At 46.3% G+C, this 22,001-nt stretch overlaps 1 protein-coding gene across 1 annotated transcript; it reads left to right on the forward strand.

The window, feature by feature from the left end:
- Nucleotides 1–3,015: 3,015 nt before the first annotated feature.
- Nucleotides 3,016–20,113, forward strand: RGMB (repulsive guidance molecule BMP co-receptor b). Its single transcript, XM_075726645.1, has 3 exons — nt 3,016–3,136; nt 6,427–6,938; nt 19,425–20,113. Exons 1-3 carry the CDS (start codon nt 3,016–3,018, stop codon nt 20,091–20,093), a joined length of 1,302 nt encoding a protein of 433 aa, XP_075582760.1. The 3' UTR covers nt 20,094–20,113.
- The last annotated feature ends 1,888 nt before the right edge of the window (nt 20,114–22,001 follow it).

A 22,001-nucleotide genomic window follows, 5' to 3' on the forward strand; every position in this document is an offset into this window, starting at 1 on the left:
AGTAATGAGCCAGAGAAAGAACATCAGGTTGGACCCATAGCTTTTCTAACAACCCAGCCAAGACTTCCCCAGCCACAAGGCCAAGTTTGGAAGTTTTCTCCACCTCTCTGCTCACCCTTCTGCCCATCTACTACATTCTGCCTCTGCATGTGTGAGGTCAGATTTCCAGACAGATGTTGTATATTGGTCTGTCACTGTTATTCGTACAGGGGTGGATAGTCCCTGCATGGGGTGCCCAACATAAGAAGCCCACTAGCAGGTGCAAAGACAAAAGAGATGTGGGCAGCCTTACAAGGGGGAAACCCAAACTCGGGGGCTGTGCTGTGTGTACAGCTTGTCATGTGGGCTCCCACGACTCGGATAAGTATGCATGTATTGGTGGCTGCTGCCGCTGAGGCACCTGAGAGCCCGGAGGTGGGGGGAGGATGTGCACTGAGCCACAGCAGGGCCAGGAGGCTGCCTGGAGCTGCCCTGGCGGGTCAGGGTTCAGGCCAGATGTCGAGGGCGAGGGACCAGGGGCCGGGCTCGGGCCGATGGTGCGCATACAGGCAGGCGGGTGCTGGCCGTGGGCGCGGTGGGGCAGCGCCCAGCCGGGAGGGGAGTTGAGAGGCAGGTGGAGGAGCATCCCCGCACTCCCGGGGGGCTGCCCATGCTGCCTGCTTTGTCCTACCCACACCACCCCCACTCCCATTAGTTTTCTGTAGGTGGCAGAAAGATCATCTTGTCATTATAAGCACATCTCCTCCTTTTGTGCCCGTGCCGGAGAGAGAGGGGCGCTCGGCAAGCACTCCGGGGCGGGCCGCTCGCTCTGCTGCTGCGTCTCCTGCGACGCCGGCCACTGCGCTGCCGCTATGGGTGCCACCCGGCCGCCCCGCCCAGGCGCTGACCCGCCGACTGCCCCGTCAACTCCTGGCAGCTGCTCACCCGCCAGCCCGGCCGCTGCACAGCCGCCCACCCCGTCGCCTCGGGAGCTGCCCGCCAGCCCCGCTGTGCCCGGACCCCGCCACCTGCAACACAAGCTGTTGAAGGGGATGCTCGGGGTGAGTCGTTTGTCGTGCGCCTTTGCTCGACTCTGGGGCTGTGACGAGGGACGCGTTTCAGATAGCGAGTTTGCTTGTTCTTTGTGTTGAGTTTCTTCCACCTGCGTTTAAGCAGTCTCAGCTGGTGCTCAGAGATGCCGAGATCTCGAAGGTTGGGGACAGAAGAAGGAAGGGAAGTACTGCTGAGCTGTCCAGGCACACATCTGGATTCACTTGTGAGTTTACGAACTGCAGGTTGCACCCTATAAAGCAAACTGATATGGAGTGCTTCCCATGAATGCCACCTTCAGGTGTACCACAGGGTTTTCCCTGCTCTGTGCCTAAAATATGTTCCCTTCTTGAAGTCGAGGTGGGTGAGAGGGTAGCCCCCACTGGGTGCTGCTGAAAAGGCAGCCCCGGTGGGGTCAGTGCCAGCAGCATGCATTTTCTGCAGGTATCTTTTTGCAGTTTTTGCCTGATGACATTAATGTCATTGGGCAGGAAGGTGGTGTGAGCTTCCCCAGAGGAATGAGCAAGAAACATGCTACCTCTGCAGCCCTGGCAGGCAGGCCCCAAATGTGTATTGCACCGGCTGGCGTGCCCACAGCAGCATGCTCCACAACGTGGATGCAGAACCACCTCTGTGCAGGCCCTGTTCTTGCCTCCACAGCAGCAGAACTCACCATGTCCGTGTTGTCACGCATTTGATATGCAGGTCCTAATCTGCAAAGCGTCTCGTGCCGTCCAATGGGGGAGCACGGTGCAGCCTTGACCCTAGTGAGCGACTCAGCCCACTAGAGTCAAACAAGACGTAGGCACCTAGTGTGGCACGGGCGAGTTACCAGCTGCGCAGTGCTGGGACTTCTGCCCTCCCCGTGGGCGGGTACAGAGGAACACGGTGCGACCTGCGGCGCCCAGGACGGCCCGGAAGGAGCCGCCCGTGGTGCTGCCTCCTGTGATTGGAGGTGCTGCCCACGGGGGAGCGGCTCAGGCATCACACCTGCTTTCTGGAAAATAAACCACGGCTAGTTCAAAATCCAGTAATGTTTCTTGCACTGACCCGTCCGTTTAATTTCTCTATTTTTCCCGGTTCTGCCGCGGGTGTGCTTGGAACACTGTCCGGGGGTGAGCGGGCGGTGCGGACCGTCTGGCTGCTATGAAAAAGCCGCGGATATGGCTTGTGCCGGGACGGGCCCGTCTACAGGAGGTTTCATCCCTGCCTCGCGGAGATCCCCTGCGCCGCTCCGGCTGCGGTGCTACTCGCCCTGCCCCGGAGACGCTGCCACACCCGGCCGGGCCCGATCCGCGCGGGTCGCGGGCGACCCCTGGTGGCAGCGCGTGGCACTGCGGTCCCTGCCTCCGCGTGTGTGCCGGCGCAGCCAATCACCGCCGCACGGACCGCTGGGGGCCGCCCACGGGCGCTGCCGCCGCGATTGGTCGCGCGCCGCCGAGTGACGTAGCCAATGGGGCCGGCAGCAGGCAGGCGGGGCCGCGTCCGGCGGGAGGGAGGAGGGCCTTTTTGCGCAGCGCCTTGCGGGCAGAAGGCGAAGCGCGAGGGGGCGGGGGAGCTGGGGACACCCCTCGCCGTCGAATCAGCCCCGGCCCCGGGGGCGGGGCCGCGTGACGGCACGTCGTGGGACTTGTCGGACAGGCCGAAGAGCCAATGGGAGACGGAGGGCTGGGCGGGGCCGCGCGGGGCGGGCGCAGTCCGCTCGGCGGCGCGGGGTCGGTGGGCTGCCACCGCCCGCCCGCCCACCTTCCCTTCCTCCTTGCCTCTTTCGCCCGTTCACCTGGTCTTTCCCTTTGTGGTCGTGTCCTGCCGCCATGCCGCGCCGCGCCGCGCCCGTCCCGCTGTGGCCCGGCGGCCTCTAGTCGTCGCCGCGCCACTGAAGGAAAAGGAGGAGGAGGGGGAAGCAGCGAGGAGGAGGGTGTCCGCCCGCCGCCTCATGCCCGCGGCCCCGTCCGGCCACCAGCCCGGGGACCTGCATGGACGGGCATGGGGAGAGCTGCGCCTTCTCGCGCTGCCGGGGCTGAGCCGCTGCGCTGTCGCGGGCCGCGCCGCCCGTCGCTCGCCGCCCTCGGCCTTCTCGCCGCCTTGGGACTGCTGCTGGGCTCAGGTACCGGGGCGCGCCGGGGCCCGAGGGGGGCCGTAGCGCGTGGGGCCCGGGCTCGGCGGCGATTGCAGCCGCGGGGCGGTGCGGCCGCAGCCCCGGCCTGACCATGGCGGGACCGGGGTTGAGGGGGAGGGTGTTACGCGCACGGGCGGCGCGGGCGTGGGCTGGTGCGGGGTTGCGAGCGGTGTCTGCTTGGGCACGCCCTCCCCCCGCGTGTGTAGCGTGCGGGTAGCGCCCTGCGCGGGGCGGGGCGGGAGCCTGCGGATGGGGAGGCTGAAGGAGCGCTGGAAGTGATGGGAGCGAAGCCGGGCAGCACCAGGCTGTGCGACGGCCTGCGTGAAGACGCGGGGAACTTCCTTTTTGATTTAGGTAGAGCCAGCTTTTGCTTGGCGGATTGAAAACTGGGGAGAAGGTTGAGGGTACCCCGCCCTCTGCAGGTACCTGCTAAAGTGCTCTGTGTTTTCAACTCAGAAGTGATCTGAGCAGTTGTAGTTCTGTGAAAATGTGTCTAGCTTGAGCGCTTTTATAAATTTATGGTTTCAGTGAAATAACTTCTAGGGAGAGGTCATCCGATTTCAGTCAAATTGCTGTTCCTTCGCCCCTCTCTGTACCAAGAATCCACTGAAAGCAGCAAGCAAATTTCTTAAAGTTGCAAGGAGTGTGGAGGGACAGATTTATTGGGCTATTTGATAACTTGACTGACTTGCTCAGCTAGACTAATTTATATATGATTGAGATATTATCACAAATCGTAACTGAAGGGAAATAAAAGAAAAGTTTTGATGCTTTGAAAGTCAGGCTCTGAACTAATGTTGCCTGTGTCATTTTGCTTGGCAGAGGTCTCTTTTCTTTGTGTACCTGAAAACATAGAATTTGATTGGGGTTTTCTTTTTCTGTTCTTTTGCAAAGTACATATCACTTGCACATAGGTCAAGTGAGAAACTTACAGCTTCCTCACAGAAGTCATCATCATGCTTGGCTGTAGGTTGAGACTTATTCCTTCTACTCTGTGTTGTCCTGGGATTTTGACAGATTTTTGTTAGCTACCTATCACTGGCAAAACATGTTGCCCTTATAAATTCATGGTTTGGATATTCAAAGTCATGTGAGTATTGACTCACAGGTCAGCTAAGGGGCAAGCAAAGAAATAGCTAATATCCTCTCATTACTGTGTGAATTGCAGAAAACAACTGTGTTTAAAAATAAAAAGTGCTACATTACTATTCAGTCCATTTTCCACTCCTCGTGTCTCAGGAGTTCAGGAACATTTAAATTAAGCTGTTAAAATCAGACTAGACCCATGCCTGTTTTACTTTGAGGACACACAAAACAAGTGGGAAATGTTGTAAAAAGGGGGTTGAGGGGAGGGAAAAGAGTATCTGTTAAGTATATTGTATTTTCCCTTTTTTGACATTTCCATGTATCTTTGTAAGCATATTTGTGGTGTTCAAACTCTGCTTTATGGCAGTTTGAAATTACAGATTAATGTATGCACAGCTAAATTTATAGGTCATAAAAGCAACAAATAAGCACAGCATGTTTTTAGTAGATACTTTTGGGTGCTTGGACAGCTATTGCATGTAGTCTTGCACATATTTTTTATGAAGGTCCTTTTTCCGTTATGGCTGTTTTTGGCTCTTTGGATGGGAGGGAACCTGATCTCTTCTTTGACTGGGGTCATCCTAGTTTTAACCCCCATGGAGTGTGTGGCTCTGTTTCCTTTAGTACAGCATGCAGTCTTGTTTGCTTCGTTTCTGCTCCTCAGGGATTCTTGTGTAAAAGTTACCTGCAGAAGACCATTGTTACTGCCATGAGAATCTGGAAGGATTTCAGATCATGACAGTGAGAGCTGTGGAAGAGAGGGCTGTAAAACTCCAGTTTGCTTGCTGGGATGGTAATTACGCTTTCTTTGCGGAAATCAGGTGACTGGTTAAGGTCTAACTGGTTTGTTCATGTAAACTGAACTATGTACCTGTTGTGTACATCTGATGAGTGCTTCAGGTTTTTGTGGGGAGAGGGTTTCTTTGCCCCTTGTCTTATTACTGAATTACACTGTGTCCTGGTTTCGGCTGGGATAGAGTTAATTTTCTTCCTAGTAGCAGGCATAGTGCTGTGTTTTGGCTTTAGTAGGAGAAGAATGTTGATAACACGCTGATGTTTTTAGTTGTTGCTGAGTACTGCTTATGCTAGTCAAGGACTTTTCAGCTTCCCATGCTCTGCCAGGTGCACAAGAAGCCAGGAGGGGGCACGGCCAGAATAGTTGATCCAAACTGACCAAAGGGCTATTCCATACCATATGATGTCATGCTCAGTGTATAAACTGGGTGGGGTTGGCCAGGGAGCAGCGATCGCTGCTCGGGAACTGTCTGGGTATCGGTCGGCGGGTGGTGAGCAATTGCGTTGTGCATCCCTTGCTTTGTATATTATTATTACTATTGTTATTATATTGTTATTATTATTATTTTACTTTATTTTATTTCAATTATTAAACTGTTCTTATCTCAACCCAGGAGTGTTTCTCACTGTTACTCCTCCGATTCTCTCCCTCATCCCATCGGGGTAGGGGGAGTGAGCAAGCGGCTGCGTGGTGCTTAGTTGCTAGCTGGGGCTAAACCACGACGCACTGTAAGAGATAGTGCTATTGCAGAATATGGATTCCTTAGCTGGCAACTTGCACTTCAGATAGCTGTGGATTTTCTCACTCATTAGTCCCAGAAAGCAAGCAGTGATTCTTTAGCTATGGCAGTGCCAGGGAAATAAAACAAACTGAATTTATGACCTACCCTCCTTCCCTCGACCCTGCTTTCTGGAAGAGAAACTTTGATTTCTGCTTCATTCAGTCTGTTTTTGTCTAAACGTGTATCACTTGCCACCTTTACCACATCTGTGTAAGGGGCAAGATTCTATTTAAAAGTTCAGTAACTAGTGTAAAGCACTGAAAGACTGAATGGAGACTTGCTTACTAAGTGATTAACTTAAGCACAGAATTGCATCATCACCTTGATATCTGGAAAGAAATGCTGGGGTCATGCTTGGCAGGAGTTAGTGCTCTTAATTTCCACCTAGACAATATCAGGTAATGGATTAAGTGATGCATGGGTTATCTCAGCCTTTGAGATAGTCTGTATTGCTGTCTTTCTGCCTACCGACCCATTTTTCTGTAGTGTTTCCCCAATGGGTGAGCACTGTATGTTGTCTTCAAGTTGCTTTCTACAGTACCTGTGGGTGTGGAATGGGGTATTGCAATCTAAGAGGTTTGCTTGATTTCTCTCTGCCATCTGTTTTGTGCTTAGGTGACTGCCAGCTGCAAACACCTTGTCGAATCCAGAAGTGCACCACCGATTTTGTATCCTTAACTTCACACCTAAACTCAGCTCTTGAGGGCTTTGATTTGGAGTTCTGCAAGGCCCTGCGAGCGTACTCTGCCTGTACCTATCGCAATTCCAAAGTATGCCGTGGAAACCTAGTTTACCATTCTGCAGTGCTTGGGATCAGTGACCTCATGAGCCAGAGAAACTGTTCCAAAGATGGACCTACATCCTCCACCAACCCTGAAGTGACCCATGATCCCTGCAATTACAGTGGCCACACGGAAGCCAGAGAACATCAGGGAGGGGAGAAGACTCCTCCTGATACTTACTTATTTTGTGGCTTGTTTGGTGATCCTCATCTGAGGACTTTTAAGGATCACTTCCAGACATGCAAAGTGGAAGGTGCTTGGCCCCTTATAGACAATAACTACTTATCAGTGCAAGTGACCAATGTGCCTGTGGTCCCAGGATCCAGTGCTACTGCTACAAATAAGGTATGAATTGTTCTTAACTGCTGTGCATGCATAAAAGTCCAAAACAGTAGAGTAAGTCGCTGAGCCCTTAACAGGTAAGAAGTGTAGCAGCTTGAGAATATTCCATGTGGTAGTCTAGGAAAGTAAAACTGTTAGCCTCTTTTCTGAGAATCAAACAAAACTTGAAACAGGTCTTTTTCTTCCTTCTGCTCCTCCCCACCACAGGAAAACCCCGTACATACCACCACATAAGCTTTTAAGGATACTAAATGTAATGCTTTGAAACAGTTACCAGATTGCAGCATCTGTGACTGCCTCTGCACTAAGAAGAAATTCTAGACAAGGAGCAAGGAAAGAGTATAAGTCTCTGCTTTTCATTAATTCTCTAAATTGTATAGTCATAACAGTAGAAAACAAAAAATACTGACAGAGTGGCACAGCAAATGAGTTACCAAGACACTGAGGGTTCAGAGCTGAGACAAGAAGGGGAACTGTGGAGAACTGAGGTAGCAAAAAACCTACACTGATGCCAGATGGTTGTCAGAAGGTCTTAGTACCCTGTCTTTACTAAAGAAGTAGCAGCCTGAAAATTCTGGGACTGTAAGTCCCTGTCCAGACAGGCAAGACTTAAGGTTGCTCTCTTCTCAGCCACTTGAGGTGACTATAGAAGGAATACATGTACTAGTATCGATAGCTTGTGCCATTTCTTTATCTTAAGAAAAGTTATTGTCTCTTTCTGTTGAAGGCAGATAGCAAGCATGTCTGTAGGAAGAAAACAAGGTATAAAGCATGAGCCTGGCTGATATGTCCTTAGACTTAGCTCCAGAACCAGGGGTGAAAAATGCTCTGAACTTTTGGGACTGTCTTTCTATCAATAAAAGAAATTACTGGAACATACATTTGAAGCTGATGCTGTCACATATCTCGTTCTCTTTTTGGAGCGAAATGGCCTTTTTTAACTGTGGTAGTGTAGCTAGCTCTTGTATTGTCAAGGTGTATCAGGCTACGTGTACATGGTTTCAAGACCATCAATATTGGAGAATTAAGCTCAGACGTAGGTTTTTTATTACCGGGGTCAAGAGCAGGGGGTGCCGGTCACAGTAGGTTAAAGCCTGCACATCATCTATGCAGACGGCTGTGCAGTAATATTAATAAGTGAAAATCAGTCTTGCTTTTGCATTTGTGGTGGATTCTGAGGTACTGACTAATGTCAATGCTTGTATAAGTGAGGCAAACTTTTGCATTTGCCAGAAGCCAGAGGTTGGACTGATACATCACTGAAATTCAGAATCACCTTTTCTAAAATTGTGCCTGTTCAAGAACAGTCTGCATTGTGAATGAATTCTGAAGGAGCATAAAATGAGGGAACGAGGCTAACCTGAGCAAGCTTTGCAGAAGAGACTTAGGTCCCTTGAAATCTGCTCCAGTGGTTTTTTTTAAAATACTCTTAAATAAATACAAGAAAAAGCTGCATTTCATAATCTGCAGTAAGCTTTTATCCTCAGTTTTGCTGAAGTCTTGCTGAATGTTCTTTATTTCCTTGTTCCTGGTAGTACTGGAGGAAAAAGTTGAGAGTTGTCTTGTGTACAAATTGTGTGGGTGGCTAGGGTGTGATGGCAGTAGATAAGTGATCTTGTCTTACCATTTAGCCACATCCTGAAAATGATTGACTGTGGTAGCATATTATGCTGGAATATGTCTTCTCAAACAGATAACCAAGAGGAGAACTTCAGGAGATAGATGTCTGTACGTATTGGGGGAAGGTACGTTTTAAAGGGCGTACCTTCTGTCTTTATTTATTCTCAATGTTTTTATGTTTTTCTTTGACTCATCATTCTGGAATAAAGTGGTAATACATTTTTCTCTTTTATAATAGTGGTTTAAGATCCGTGCTGTTGTACAAGTACAGCTAAGTGTGTAGAAACAATTAAATGAAATAAGATGCATGGTTTAGAAATTAGAAATGCCTCTAATGCTAATATGTTACATGTTGTACAGTCCTTGAGTTTTTTCTTTCTTTGTCAGGTAATCAAACTTATCAGCACACCTGTTTGTAGAAAATGAAGGTTGTTTGAATGTACAAGTAACTTAGCAAGATAAGTTTTAATCTCTCTAATGCGTCCTCTTGACTTCTGTATTTCTTTATGGAGCAGGCTGCTATAAAAGTTACAGAAAAGGCTTGTTAAACTGCACTACCACTGCTAGTTTAATTCCTCTAATATTTTTATCTGCAAGTGTTCCATTTTGGTTGTGGTGGTGGACTATCTGCTGCTGGGTGTACTTTCCTAATTTTGGCACAGGGTAGCTTAAGGCACCTTTGAAGAACTACCAAGAGAAGTTCAGTGACTTTTTTTCTACCTAGTAGTTTTTCCCTAGCTGAGAGCATGCAAATTGGTCTTCTGCCTTCTTTGTAAGAAAAGTTTCCAGAACATTACCTGTTGTTTTGCTGCTTTTTCATTGCAGATAATTGAGATAGATGTTTAATGGAAATAATAACAAAGGTTTGTGCTGAACTCAAATTGTACAGAAGCCAGAGCAAATACCAAATTGCTAACTAGCCTACTTAATCCACTCTAAAGCAGACCTGATGAAAGCAAAGACAAAAAGAGTAGAAAATTTAGTTTCTTCTGAATGCATGTTTTTAGGGGAAGTGATTTAAGAAGCTGTAGGAACAGAATATTTAATCTTCACCCCATACAGTGTGCTTTTGAAAGGGGCATTCCATCACTTGGCCTTGTAGGTAGTTATTACCTTCAAATTCATCATAGCTTTCTGGTATACCAAGCTTGAAGGAAATCAGCACTGAAGGGAACATTATGTGTAAAGTAAGTTGTCTCCTTTCTCCAAAACCTATGAGACTCCAGTAACGCCAGCAGTCTGAGGGCTATCCAGTAAGTTCATAAAGGACAAGAGAATGCCAGGAGGAGATTTTAAAAAAGAATGTGAAGAATAGAAGTGTTGCCCTGCCCTCCACCCCCAAACTGTGCATCTGGCAGGAAAGTATGAAAAGCACGAAAACTCCTCCTTTAATTCCTTAATTGGAAGGGTACGTCCTCTTGTGGAAGCTGTGTATGTATTCACAAAATGCTCTTGGCAGTTTGTCTGTAGGTGTTTTGCATATTTGTGATGCCCATAGTAACAACATCTGTTTCTTCACAGTGAGCAAAGCTATTGTATGTTCTATAAACTCCAGTTTTTTTGAGCTTGTCTGATGTGCTTATGCCCCTTGGCAAGAGGATCCTAGGGCCTTTCAGATGGAGGATGAAGGATCATCACAAAGTAGCTGGGAAACTGAGTTCAATCTCTGCTTTCTTTCTCTTTCTGACAGAATTCCTGTATGAGTTTTGAGTAGGTCACTGCCATCTTTATGTCTGATTTCTCCAGCTATAAAGAGCACCCCTGTCCGGGGAGCAGTTTTGCGATTTCTTGAGGATAAATGGCTATTACAAGGGGCAGGTAGGGAGCAGGTAGGAAGAGTATTGTAGACTGTATTAAATAGAAAGGGTTGTATTTATTGTGTGCTTTATTTGGAGGGCTACAAAGTCTTTATTGGCTTTCATTCCTGCGAAAACGTGTTCTGGATATCACTAGTGTAGTTGTCCCTGAATAGCAAATGAGGCAGAGATGCTTGGGCTTGCCTATGGAAAACTTTCCTTCTTGTTTGCAGTAATTGGAAATGGAGCTCTTCCTATCCATGTGTTTCATATTGGGTAGCTTGAGGGTGAGAGAGTGAATGGGAGGACAGGGAAGGAAACAACCACAGAGCTTACACTGTCGTGGATTTACTAGGCATAAAGCTTTGAACTTGGGAACTGGTGGTATTAGCTGGGTAGGGTAACATTGGGTATAAGTGTTCTTTTTCCCAGAGTCAAAACATTTAAATATTTCTTCTGCAGCATGGTTTCTGTTTTTGCAGGAAATTGTTGCAGACTGAACACAGTGTACATTGTGTCCTTTAAGTAATATTAAAACATTTGTCTTCCAGTTACCATTCAATTGTTCTAGGGTAGGAGCATCAGATAAGTGATCACGTGTGATCAGTTTTTTCATCTTTATGGACATCCTGCCTAAGGTAAAGATGAATGTGGCTTTATCTTTCAGAAGTAGTACATACTACAGTTTTGTTGGAGGACATCATAGAATCATAGAATGATAGAATCCTTTAGGTTGGAGAAGACCTCTAAGATCATCGAGTCCAGCTGTTAACCTAACACTGCCAGCTCCCACTAAACCATGTCCCAAAGTGCCGCATCTAGACATCTTTTAAATACCTACAGGTATGGTGACCCAGCCACTTCCCTGGACAGCCTGTTCCAATGCTTGATAACCCTTTCAGTGAAAAAATTTTTCCTAATATCCAATCTAAACTCCCCCTGACCCTCCTTAACTTGAGGCTGTTTCCTCTTGTCCTATCAATATTACTTGGGAAAGGAGACTGACACTCACCTTGCTACAACCTGCTTTCAGGTAGTTGTAGAGACTGGTAAGGTTTCTCGTGAGCCTCCTTTTCTCCAGACTAAATAACCGCAGTTCCCTCAGGCCCTCCTCATAAGACCTGTGCTCTAGACCCTTCACCAGCTTTGTTGCCCTTCTTTGGACATGCTCCACTACCTCAATGTCCTTCTTGTGGTGAGGGGCCAGTATTCAAGGTGCAGCCTCACCAGTGCTGAGTAGAGGGGAGCGATCACTTCCCTAGTCCTGCTGGCCACACTATTTCTGATACAAGCCAGGATGCTATTGGCCTTCTTGGCCACCTGGGCACACTGCTGGCTCATATTCAGCCAGCTGTTGACCAACACCCCCAGGTCCTCTTCTGATGAACCACTTCCCAGCCACTCCTCCCCAAGTCTATAGGGTTGTTACAACCCAGGTGAAGGACTCAGTACTTAGTCTTGTTGAATCTCATACAGTTGTCCTTGGCCCATCGACCCAGCCTGTCTACATCCCTCTGTAGAGCCTTTCTACACTCAAGCAGATCAACACTGCTGCCCAACTTGGGATCATCTGCAAACTGACTGAGCTTCACTGGTGTACAGATAAACAGTGCTGTTTACTGGTGTTGAGGACAGCCTGGCTTTGCTGGAGGTGGTGTTCTAAGACAATCCGGGGCAGTTTGTCAGGCATTAAACTGTTGTCTTGTCTGTGATGTTTGTGGGGCTGCTGGACAACTACTACAGGCATTTCAGTGCCTTCAGTGGCTGCCTTTGGGGGTCAGAGAGGAAAGGAGAGAGCATACATACTCAGCAGTATCTATCTCTCTTTAAAGCCTCTGGGGACAGCAGTAGGTCAGATAATAAGTTAATAAGTGGCATTTTTTTCTCAGACATGGCAATGGGAGTTCAGTGTTAATGTTAAGCCCTTAAACAGGCTTTACTTTCCTATTTGCTGCCATATAACCTTTATAGTCCCACTGCAGGGAGAGGGGAGAACCTTTCTTCTGAGAAAAGGAGGTGGAATGTTTTAGCTACTGTTCCCATTGATTAAGGATACTTAACTATGGTCAAGTTCTGGGTAGTTTTGAAATTAATCAATAGTAGATCGATTTCTAGACTGATTTATGAATGGTGGCCTTCTTGCATAACCACATTCAAGAAACGCTTTCCTGAGTGATCTTGGCTTTCCTTTTGGAAATCGTCTAATGCTGAACTGTCTTGTTTTCAGATGGACTTCCTCTATTTCTCTGCTGTGCATGCAATCCACACGCTTTCCCTTCCCATTTTCTCCTCTGTCATGGTAATATGTCTTGTGGTGCTGCACAGAAGCAGGCTGAAGAGGCGTTCCTTTGTTTATAGTTTTGTAATGCTCCCAGCAGTTCTTTCTTCTGAGAAGTTTACCCCAGCAGCATCACTGAGGCAGTCCCTAAATCTTCACCGCACAGTTTGCCCTCCTCATGCCCTCCCCACCCCCAAGATGCATGGAAGAGGCAAAGTGTCATTTGCACATAAACGTCTTGCTGGTATCCTTGAGCTATGTTGACTTCAGGAAATAGAGCACCACAAAAGCAGGGGTATATGGAGAGAAATGTAAAGAGATCCTGCTTTGGATGCCTAGTGCTGTCTGACGGACTGAGTAGTCATTAGCATTTGTAACACACCTTTCAGTTTTGTTTCATCCCAAAAGACATGCTATGCATATAAGGAACTAGCCTGTGATGTAACTTGAAATGAGGCTATTGAATCAAAATTTGACAATGAGTCCTTATGATTTTCCCTTGTTAAATCTCTCTACTTCACCTTTTGGCATAGGCCATGTTTCAATAGGTGATGAGTGATGCTTGGTTTCTGAGATAAACTCACATGCTTCACACCTGTTGCAGGCCTCTGGTAAGGGAAGCTGTGACATTTTCAGTTGATTGGAAGGTTATTTAATTTATTCAAGTTTAAATTTTCCTGCATGTGTGTATGAACTCTAAAAGCTTTTGGATGGCATTGCAAGATCCCTTTAGAAATGTCATGTATGCTATGCAGTTATCTGCCCATGAACTTTCAATAGCTGCCTTTCACAAATCGGTTATTAGTCCTTTGCAGGCTTCCCAGGCGTATTTGATAGGCCACTATCCTAAAACCTCCTGCTGAAACATTGCCTACCTATTCTCCAGTGCTTGATGAAATCATAAGTAAATCATCAGGGCTGTGTTATTCTTTAAACATTCTTCCCTATCTTTTCCCATAGACTGAATGGTGAGCACCTGACTGTTTTCTCATGATGCTAGATGTGAGGTAGGGCATGCAGACCTATGCTGAAGGTAAAGCTGACAAGCATGAATAGCAAGGTGTTTCTTCACATGCATCAGAGTGCCATCTCAGCAGTCTGCTTGACCTACTGCGCTTTATGCAGACTTACAGACATGTCACTAGATCCACTGTGGGATTTCATCTGCTTCCCTGCTGCTCTCTGTTAGGAAAAGAAATGCTCAGTAGCAAAATCTAATGTTATAAGAAACATTGTGGAGACCTCTTTCAATGCGCATATTCCACTCGTTGGGTATTCAATTGTTAAATACAACATACTTGTAATCAATGTTTCCTGCCTCTCTAACTATCTTTCTGTGTTATGTACCTGAATGCTGACTGTAATCTTTCCAAGACATGTATTGTGGCAATCTGTGCTTGGAGTAGTAATTAGGGAGGACGGGGTGGGTCTTTGAATTTAGTAGCACCTTGGGTCTTCAGTAGTGTTAAGGTAAGTTGTGCATGATTGCGTGGTGATACAAGCCCTTGTCTGAACACACAACCCAGTCATGACAGATGTCTGGCAAGTACACCTAGGACGGGGCAACCATATCAATACAGGCTGGGGGATGAAGGGATTGAGAGCAGCCCTGTGGAGAAGGACTTGCGGGTACTGGTAGGTGAAAAGCTGGACATGAGCCAGCAAAGTGCGCTTGCAGCCCGGAAGGCCAACAGTATCCTGGGCTGCATGAAAAGAAGTGTGTCCAGCAGGTCGAGGGAAGTGATTCTGCCCCTCTACTCTGCTTTGGTGAGACCTCACCTGGAGTACTGCGTCCAGCTCTGGAGCCCTCAGCACAAGGACATGGACCTGTTGGAGCGGGTCCAGAGGAGGGCCACAAAAATGATCTGAGGGCTGGAGCACCTCTCTTACGAGGACAGCTGAGAGAGTTGGGGTTGATTAGCCTGGAGAGGAGAAGGCTGCGGGGAGACCTTATTGTGGCCTTTCAGTACTTAAAGGGGGCCTATAGGAAAGATGGGGACGATCTTTTTAGCAAGGCCTGTTGTGACAGGCCAAGGAGTACTGGTTTTAAACTAAAGGAGGGTAGATTTAGATTGGATATAAGGAAGCAATTTTTTACAATGAGGGTAGTGAAGCACTGGAACAGGTTGCCTAGAGAGGTAGTGGAGGCCCCATCCCCAGAAACATTCACGGTCAGGTTGGATGGGGCTCTGAGCAACCTGATCTAGTTAAAGATGTCGGTGCTTACTGTAGGGGGATTGGGCTAGATGATCTCTACAGGTCCCTTCCAACCCAAACCATTCTATGATTTTATGATAAGTAAAATGGACTTGGTGGCTATTACAGTAAAATTATGAGTAAAACCAGGCAAGATCAAAATCTGTCCACAGAAGGACAGGAACCTTCTGTCCTGTTCCGTTTCAAAAAAAAAAAAAAAACCAAAACCAAAAACCAAACCCCAGAAAACCCCAAACCCAGCAAAAGAACAACCAACAACCTTCAGATTTTTCCAGAGTTACTGCCAGTTCAGTAAGTAGTGTCACCTTCTTGCATGTGGTACCTCATATCTGTGTTGTTTAACATCTAGATGAAGTCTAATTCTTAGGCAGGTTTTGATGGAACTCTTTCCTCAGGAATTTTGCCTGTAGTAGGTGTAGAAGACCCTCCTCATAAGACTTGTGCTCTAGACCCTTCACCAGCTTTGTTGCCCTTCTTTGGACATGCTCCACTACCTCAGTGTCCTTCTTGTGGTGAGGGTCCCAAAACTGGACACAGTATTTGAGGTGCGGCCTCACCAGTGCTGAGTACAGGGGGACAATCACTTCCCTGCTCCTGCTGGCCGCACTGTTTCTGATACAAGCCAGGATGCTGTTGCCCTTCTTGGCCACCTGGGCACACTGCTGGCTCATGTTCAGCTGACTGTCGACCAACACCCCCAGGTCCTTTTCTGATGAGCCACTTTCCAGCCACTCCTCCCCAAGCCTGTAGCGTTGCATGGGGTTGTTGTGACCAAAGTGCAGGACCCGGCACTTGGCCTTGTTGAACCCCACACAATTGGCCTTGGCCCATCGATCCAGCCTGTCCAGATCCCTCTGCAGGGCTATCCTACCCTTGAGCGGATCGACACTTTCACCCAGTTTGGTGTCATCTGCAAACTTACTGAGGGCACACTCCAACCCCTTCATCCAGATCACTGATAAAGATATTAAACAAGACTGGCCCCAAAACTGAGCCCTGGGGAACATCACTTGTGACCAGCCACCAACTGAATTTAATTCCATAAACCACAACTCTCTGGGCTCGGCCACCCAGCCAGTTTTTACCCAGTGAAGAGTATGCCCGTCCAAGCCATGAGCTGCCAGCTTCCTTAGGAGAATGCTGTGGGAGATGGTGTCAAAGGCTTTACTGAAGTCCAGGTAGATAACATCCACAGCCTTTCCTTCATCCACTAGGTGGGTCACCAGGTCATAGAAGGAGATCAGGTTGGTCAAGCAGGACCTGTCTTTCATGAACCCATGGTGTCTGGGCCCGATCCCCTGGTTGACCTGCACATGCCTGTTGAGCATACTCAAGATGAACTGCTCCATAATCTTCCCTGGCACTGAGGTCAGGCTGACAGGCCTGTAGTGCAGCAGATCCTCTTTCCAGCCCTTCTTGTAGATGGGTGTCACATTGGCAAACCTCCAGTCATTGGGGACCTCCCCTGTTAACCAGGACTGCTGATAGATGATGGAGAGTGGCTTGGTAAGCTCCTCCGCCAGCTCCATCAGTACTCTCGGGAGCATCCCATCTGGCCCCATAGACCTATGAGTGTCCAAGTGGTGTAGCAGGTCATTAGCTTCTTCCTCCTGGACTATGGGGGCTCCATTCTGCTCCCTGTCCCTGCCTTCCAGCTCAGGGGACTGAAAACCCTGGGGATAACTGGTCTGGCTGTTAAAGACAGAGGCAAAGAAGGCATTAAGTACCTCAGCCTTTTCCTCATCCTCGGTGACAATGTTCCCCCCCCCCGCATCTAACAAAGGATGGAGATTCTCCTTGGCTCTCTTTTTGTTGTTCATGTATTTGTAAAAACATTTTTTATTATCTCTTACAACCGTGGCCAGATTGAGTTCTAGAACACGTTAAACATAAACATGTTCTGTAACACATGTCAAATTTGTTTGAAATAACCTTTTTCACTATTTAATGCTTTCTGTTACCTTGAGAACTTAAACAGAGAAAGCTTGGCAGTGAAATTTGCTTCATCTCCCTTTGCAACAAGCTCTTGAGTATCCCTCAGTAGCAGGGTGTGAGATTGAGGTAGGAGTGGGTGATAAGGGAAGGATCTTAACAGAACTCTGGTTTTACTGATCTGGCTTATGGATTAGATGGATGTCACACAACAGAAAACACAAAATCCAAACCTCATCTCTTGAGCCACAGTGTTTAAATATGAGTATGTCCCTGGAAAGTCTTAATGGTCTCTATTGCTTCTCTGGAGTATCCTTGCAAGGTATGTGGAGGCCTTCATTCACTTAATAGTTGTTCAGCCCTCACTCAGCATGGAGTCTTATTGCTGATCTTGCCTTAGGGTGAAGGCTTTTGTTCTCCCTCTATGTCTCTGAAATCGTGTGCATTTCATTCTTGCAGAGGACAGAGCTTTGGAGAGAATAGTTTGGTGGCTGCTTCCTGATAAATTGTGCCAGCTGCCTTGCTTAACTGTTTTATCAAGTAGCCAGTTCTGTGTCTCATTAAAACCATTAACTCTTTCTGACTCCAGACTTGTTCAGGTGCTGAGGAGACTTAGAGCTTTACTTCTGTTGAAATGTGAGTAATTATTTCCTTGCAGAGCAATGCAAATGTGTTCAAGGAAGTAGGAATGCTTCTTTGTCTGAGCAGGCTGAGATAGAACTCTGTTTCATCAAAACTGTGTTACATAAAATATAAGACCTAATTTACTGCATGAGGTTCTGGATTATATGCAGACATACTAATCACATGACAGATCTCAGATTTCTCTTCTCTGGGTTGCTGAGCTTACTTCACTACGCATAGAGTGGCCTTTACAGCAACAAGGGCACTTAGGCATTTTCTGGATTTTGGGCATAGTCATTCAAGCTTAGCTGTAGCCCACAGACATCAGTTTACCAAACTGCTTGACCACAAATGGTCTCAAGCTAGCTGTATAACTGATTAATGCAAAGAAAAACCATTGAAAAATTCTAGTCAGACAGCACCAGTGGGAACATATGAAATCAAAATAGCAAGTGTTGTCTGTGTGTGTGAGACACAAAGACTGATGGAGTGTCAACCAACTGGGACAAACCAAACATTGAAAACTAATGTAATACTGTTTAGGGTGTCTGCATACTCCAAAGGAGGAGTTGTTGCAGTGGGAGGAGAGAGAAGGGAAGACTTATACAACTGGTATGGAGAGGTGAGGCTAGTGAGGGTAGAGGTTTTATTTGGGTTATCTATAATCAGCTGTTTATTTAATCTCTAGCTCTTACTTCAAAGCAGAGGGCCAGGAAACAAAAGCTGTTGTGCAGAAGTGTGCTGGTTAACTGAAATTAAAATGTGGAGTTGCTATAGAGTAGATTTTAAGGAAGAAGTATAACATAAGATTGAAAATGCCTTTAATATGTTTTGGAGTACTCTGAATCTTGTAGCAGACTGCTTAAATCATAGTCTAAGTAATTTTGATGTAATCAGTCAGTGATGAAAATAATGAATAAAATACCTATTCCTGGTGCAAAATTCCCTTTGAACTTGTGAAGAAGTCACTCCACTCTGAAACTGAAAAGGAAGTAGCATATCTGTTTCTAATATTTGTATGTGATTCCTCATTATACTTTTATTTTAGGAAAAGCCACTAGACACTCCAAACTTGGTCTGCCAAGTAGCCTAATTATTCCCTTCAAGTAAGACTGGAGGGCCTACTCTTTCTGTTGTGGCTTATTCAAATAAGTGTAAAGGTTTAAAAGGCCAGTCTTAATTGTAAAACAATGAGTAATTGCTTTATGCTCCTGGTTTCTCTGTTGGAAGTCACTCTTCAAAAGCATGTCTGAGTATCTTTCAGTCTTGCTTTGTTTCTTCGTGGGCATATTTTCTAGCAACAGTGGACTGGTAGTGTCAAATCTCCCAGTTCCTAGGACTAATGGATCCAGGAGCCCTAAGCAGTTATTTGACTATTTGTTCTTCCTGGTCATGCACCTCTCATCTCATTGCCTGTTGTGTTGATGGCTGATAAAGCACTAAAGACGTAAGTGCTTTTTAAAGTAGTCTCACACAGCTAATCCTGGCAACACATCCAACAAGTGCACAGTACCCCAACAAGGGTCATACAGTCACTGTAAAAGGAGCGATGAAATACTGTGAGTTAGGGAAGCTGAGTTCTCTTGTACTGTTCTGTGATTTTGCGCAGTCGCATTCTGGTTTTGCCATAGTGGCTAGCATTGTGGGAATTACTTGGCACTTCTCTGTGACTGCAGGATACATTCCAAAGTGTTAAGAAACCATCAGGCAGGAGGGACTTGTGATGCTTAATTAAATATAAAGCCTTTTCCTTTCCTGACCTTGTGGCTGTTGCCACATGCTAATAGTCTTGATTCCAGGCCAACCTAAGAACAAATTTAACCATTGCCATGTGGTAAAATATTGCTTTAAGCATGGGGGTACAGACTGTTTTCCTTTAGGCGTGAGTTTGGGACAACTATCAAGCTCTGAGCTAGTGGGCAGTCCCAGAGGTGTTCAGCTGCAAAATGGAAAAGGGATTGAAATGATGGGTTTTTTTCACTAACTTTGCTTTTTTTTTTTTCCTCCCCATACCCCCCCCAGATAACTATTATCTTTAAATCATACCAAGACTGTACAGATCAGAAAGTGTATCAAGCAGTGACTGATGACTTGCCGGCAGCTTTTGTTGATGGTACAACAAGTGGAGGTGATGGGAACACCAAGAGCTTGCAAATTGTGGAGAAAGTCAGTGGCAAATATGTCGAAATGCATGCCAAGTACATTGGGACCACGGTGTATTTACGCCAGCTTGGGCACTACTTAACATTGGCCATTCGCATGCCTCAAGAGTTGGTCATGGCCTACGAGGAGAGCCAGGATCTGCAGCTGTGTGTGAACGGTTGCCCTTCAAGTGAACGTATTGATGACAGTGGCCAATTAGCTTTGCCTGCGATGGGGCAGTTACTCCCTCAGGGTGGTGCTGCTCATCCCTGGTCAGTGTACACACTGGAAACTGCCACCACCAAATGCCATGAGAAGATGCTGGTGAAAGACATCTATTTTTACTCATGTGTATTTGACCTACTCACCACTGGTGATGCTAACTTCACGGCTGCTGCTCACAGTGCCTTGCAGGATGTGGAAGCACTGCACCCCAGAAAAGAGCACTGGCATATCTTTCCCAGCACTGGAGGTGGTGGTGTGGGCAAGGGTAGCAAATTCTTTGTTGGTCTTGGATTTGTGTGTTTGATCGTTGTTGTGGTTTTGTAGGGTTTTTTGTCTATAACAAAGTTTTGAAATAAATATTGTCATAATATATTAAGTAAAGATGAGTATGTATGTATATACCATGTATATGAAGGGATGTTTTGTCTTGGGACACCCACCAGATTGTACATACTGTGTTAACTGTTTTCATGTATGTTTGATATAGTATTCTTTGTATCTATTTGTTTTGCAGTTGGTAAAATGTTTTATAATGTCCCTGCATTGAGACCTGATAGAAAGCACTTTATTTTTATATATTAAATATTTATGTGTGTATCCGAGTAACTATGTATTATACATATGAACACGTGCATATAATACTCAGTTCTTCCTCCAACTACTGCTTAACAATTTTTTTAAACTGGATTAATTTGTGGGGGTTTTCTATAATTTCTCTTACTCTAGAGGCAGCATGTCTCTTGTCCTGTGATTGCTGGATTCACTAGTTAAAATCATTAAGAGTGGAATTTTATTCTGTCCCTCAAACAAATGGCCATTGCTTCTTTGGAGGGAGAGAGTGAAGTTCTTCCCATTAGCTCAGATGACCATCTTGGATAACATGAGTTACAGAACCTTCTTTGTAATTCTGCCATTTCCTAGTTTCATGGCATGAGTTTCAAAAGAATAAAAGGGGATGCACTGGAGTGTGAGACGTAGCTTTATAGAACCAGTGGGAAGATAATTTTAAAAGAGATCAATGGGCTAGTTGTGTAAGCCTGTAACGTAACTATTGTAGCTGCCTCTAACCTGGAGGGTTAAGTCATTCGCCAAGATGGACTGGAGAAATCACAAGCCTGAATTCTGTCCCTTGCTTAGGTGCTAATTCTGTCTATACATTCAGAAGAAGGAGGGGAATGAGGCTGCTGGCTCTGACTACTTTTACTGAGGAGCTGGAAGAATGATTTCATGGCCTAAAGGTTGGTTTTACTTAGTGCCTTAACCTGCTGCAAGAAGTGGAAGCTTTTAATACGTGCTACAATAAACCCAACTCCAAGATGGGCTTATTTCACTCTTAAAACTGTTCATCTGAGGCTGGACTGATATGTCAGAAGTGCTATGTGAGAAAGACTCAAAGAGCACTTGCCTGTGTCAAGCAAACTTGAGCTAGTGTTTGCCTTGGTGGAGGGAGGTGGAGTTTATTCATGGAATGAAAGCTTCTAGTTTTTGTGAAGACTTCTGGCTACGTTAGGGACTGCTGACTGGTAAGGACAGGAGTAGTCTTCTCAAGGAAACTAAGTAATTCCCTGTATGGCTGGGTAACTGCATACAGGTGTTATTCTGTGAATACTTGAAATTAAAGTAGTGAGAACGGAGTTAAGGCTGAAGGTAAAAATTTATTTTAGATTAGACTATTGGCAGCTTGTTCTGTCTGTGCTGTCTGACAGTGCTGTTTCAGATGAGTTGGACTTGTGGATTTATTATGTCTGATAATGTGGCTTCTGCAGTTTCACCTGATGGTGACAGGCTTCTCCCTATTTTGTGTGGCTGAACTTCCTCATCAGTGCTCTGAATTTAAAGTTCCTGTGTCTGAAAGCTGATGGATGAACCTAGTGTTGCTTGCAGTGGTGCACATACTTACTGGGCAGGCACCATATGCTAGATAATTCCCTCTGTCCCTGGATCCTGTCTGTATATACATATGTATGCTATATATATGTATACTAGCATTGAGTTGTGAGCCCCTCACATAAATAATATTTCAGAAATGTAGTAATTCCCCTAAAGAGTTTTCCATTTTCTTGTTCCTGCTGTGGGATTTCTTGAGAAAATGTTATTTGCACATGTTCATTCTTGAAGTCTGCCATCACTAGAGAGCTTTAGTTAATGCCAAATGTGGATGTTTTGAAGCTAGTGAGTGGTCTCTGGGGAGAACTTAGAGGGAACACTTTTTTCACAGGTCCTCCAAATAGC

The sequence above is a fragment of the Pelecanus crispus genome, chromosome Z, assembly GCF_030463565.1.
Source record: "Pelecanus crispus isolate bPelCri1 chromosome Z, bPelCri1.pri, whole genome shotgun sequence".
NCBI classification, from domain to species: Eukaryota; Metazoa; Chordata; class Aves; order Pelecaniformes; family Pelecanidae; genus Pelecanus; species Pelecanus crispus.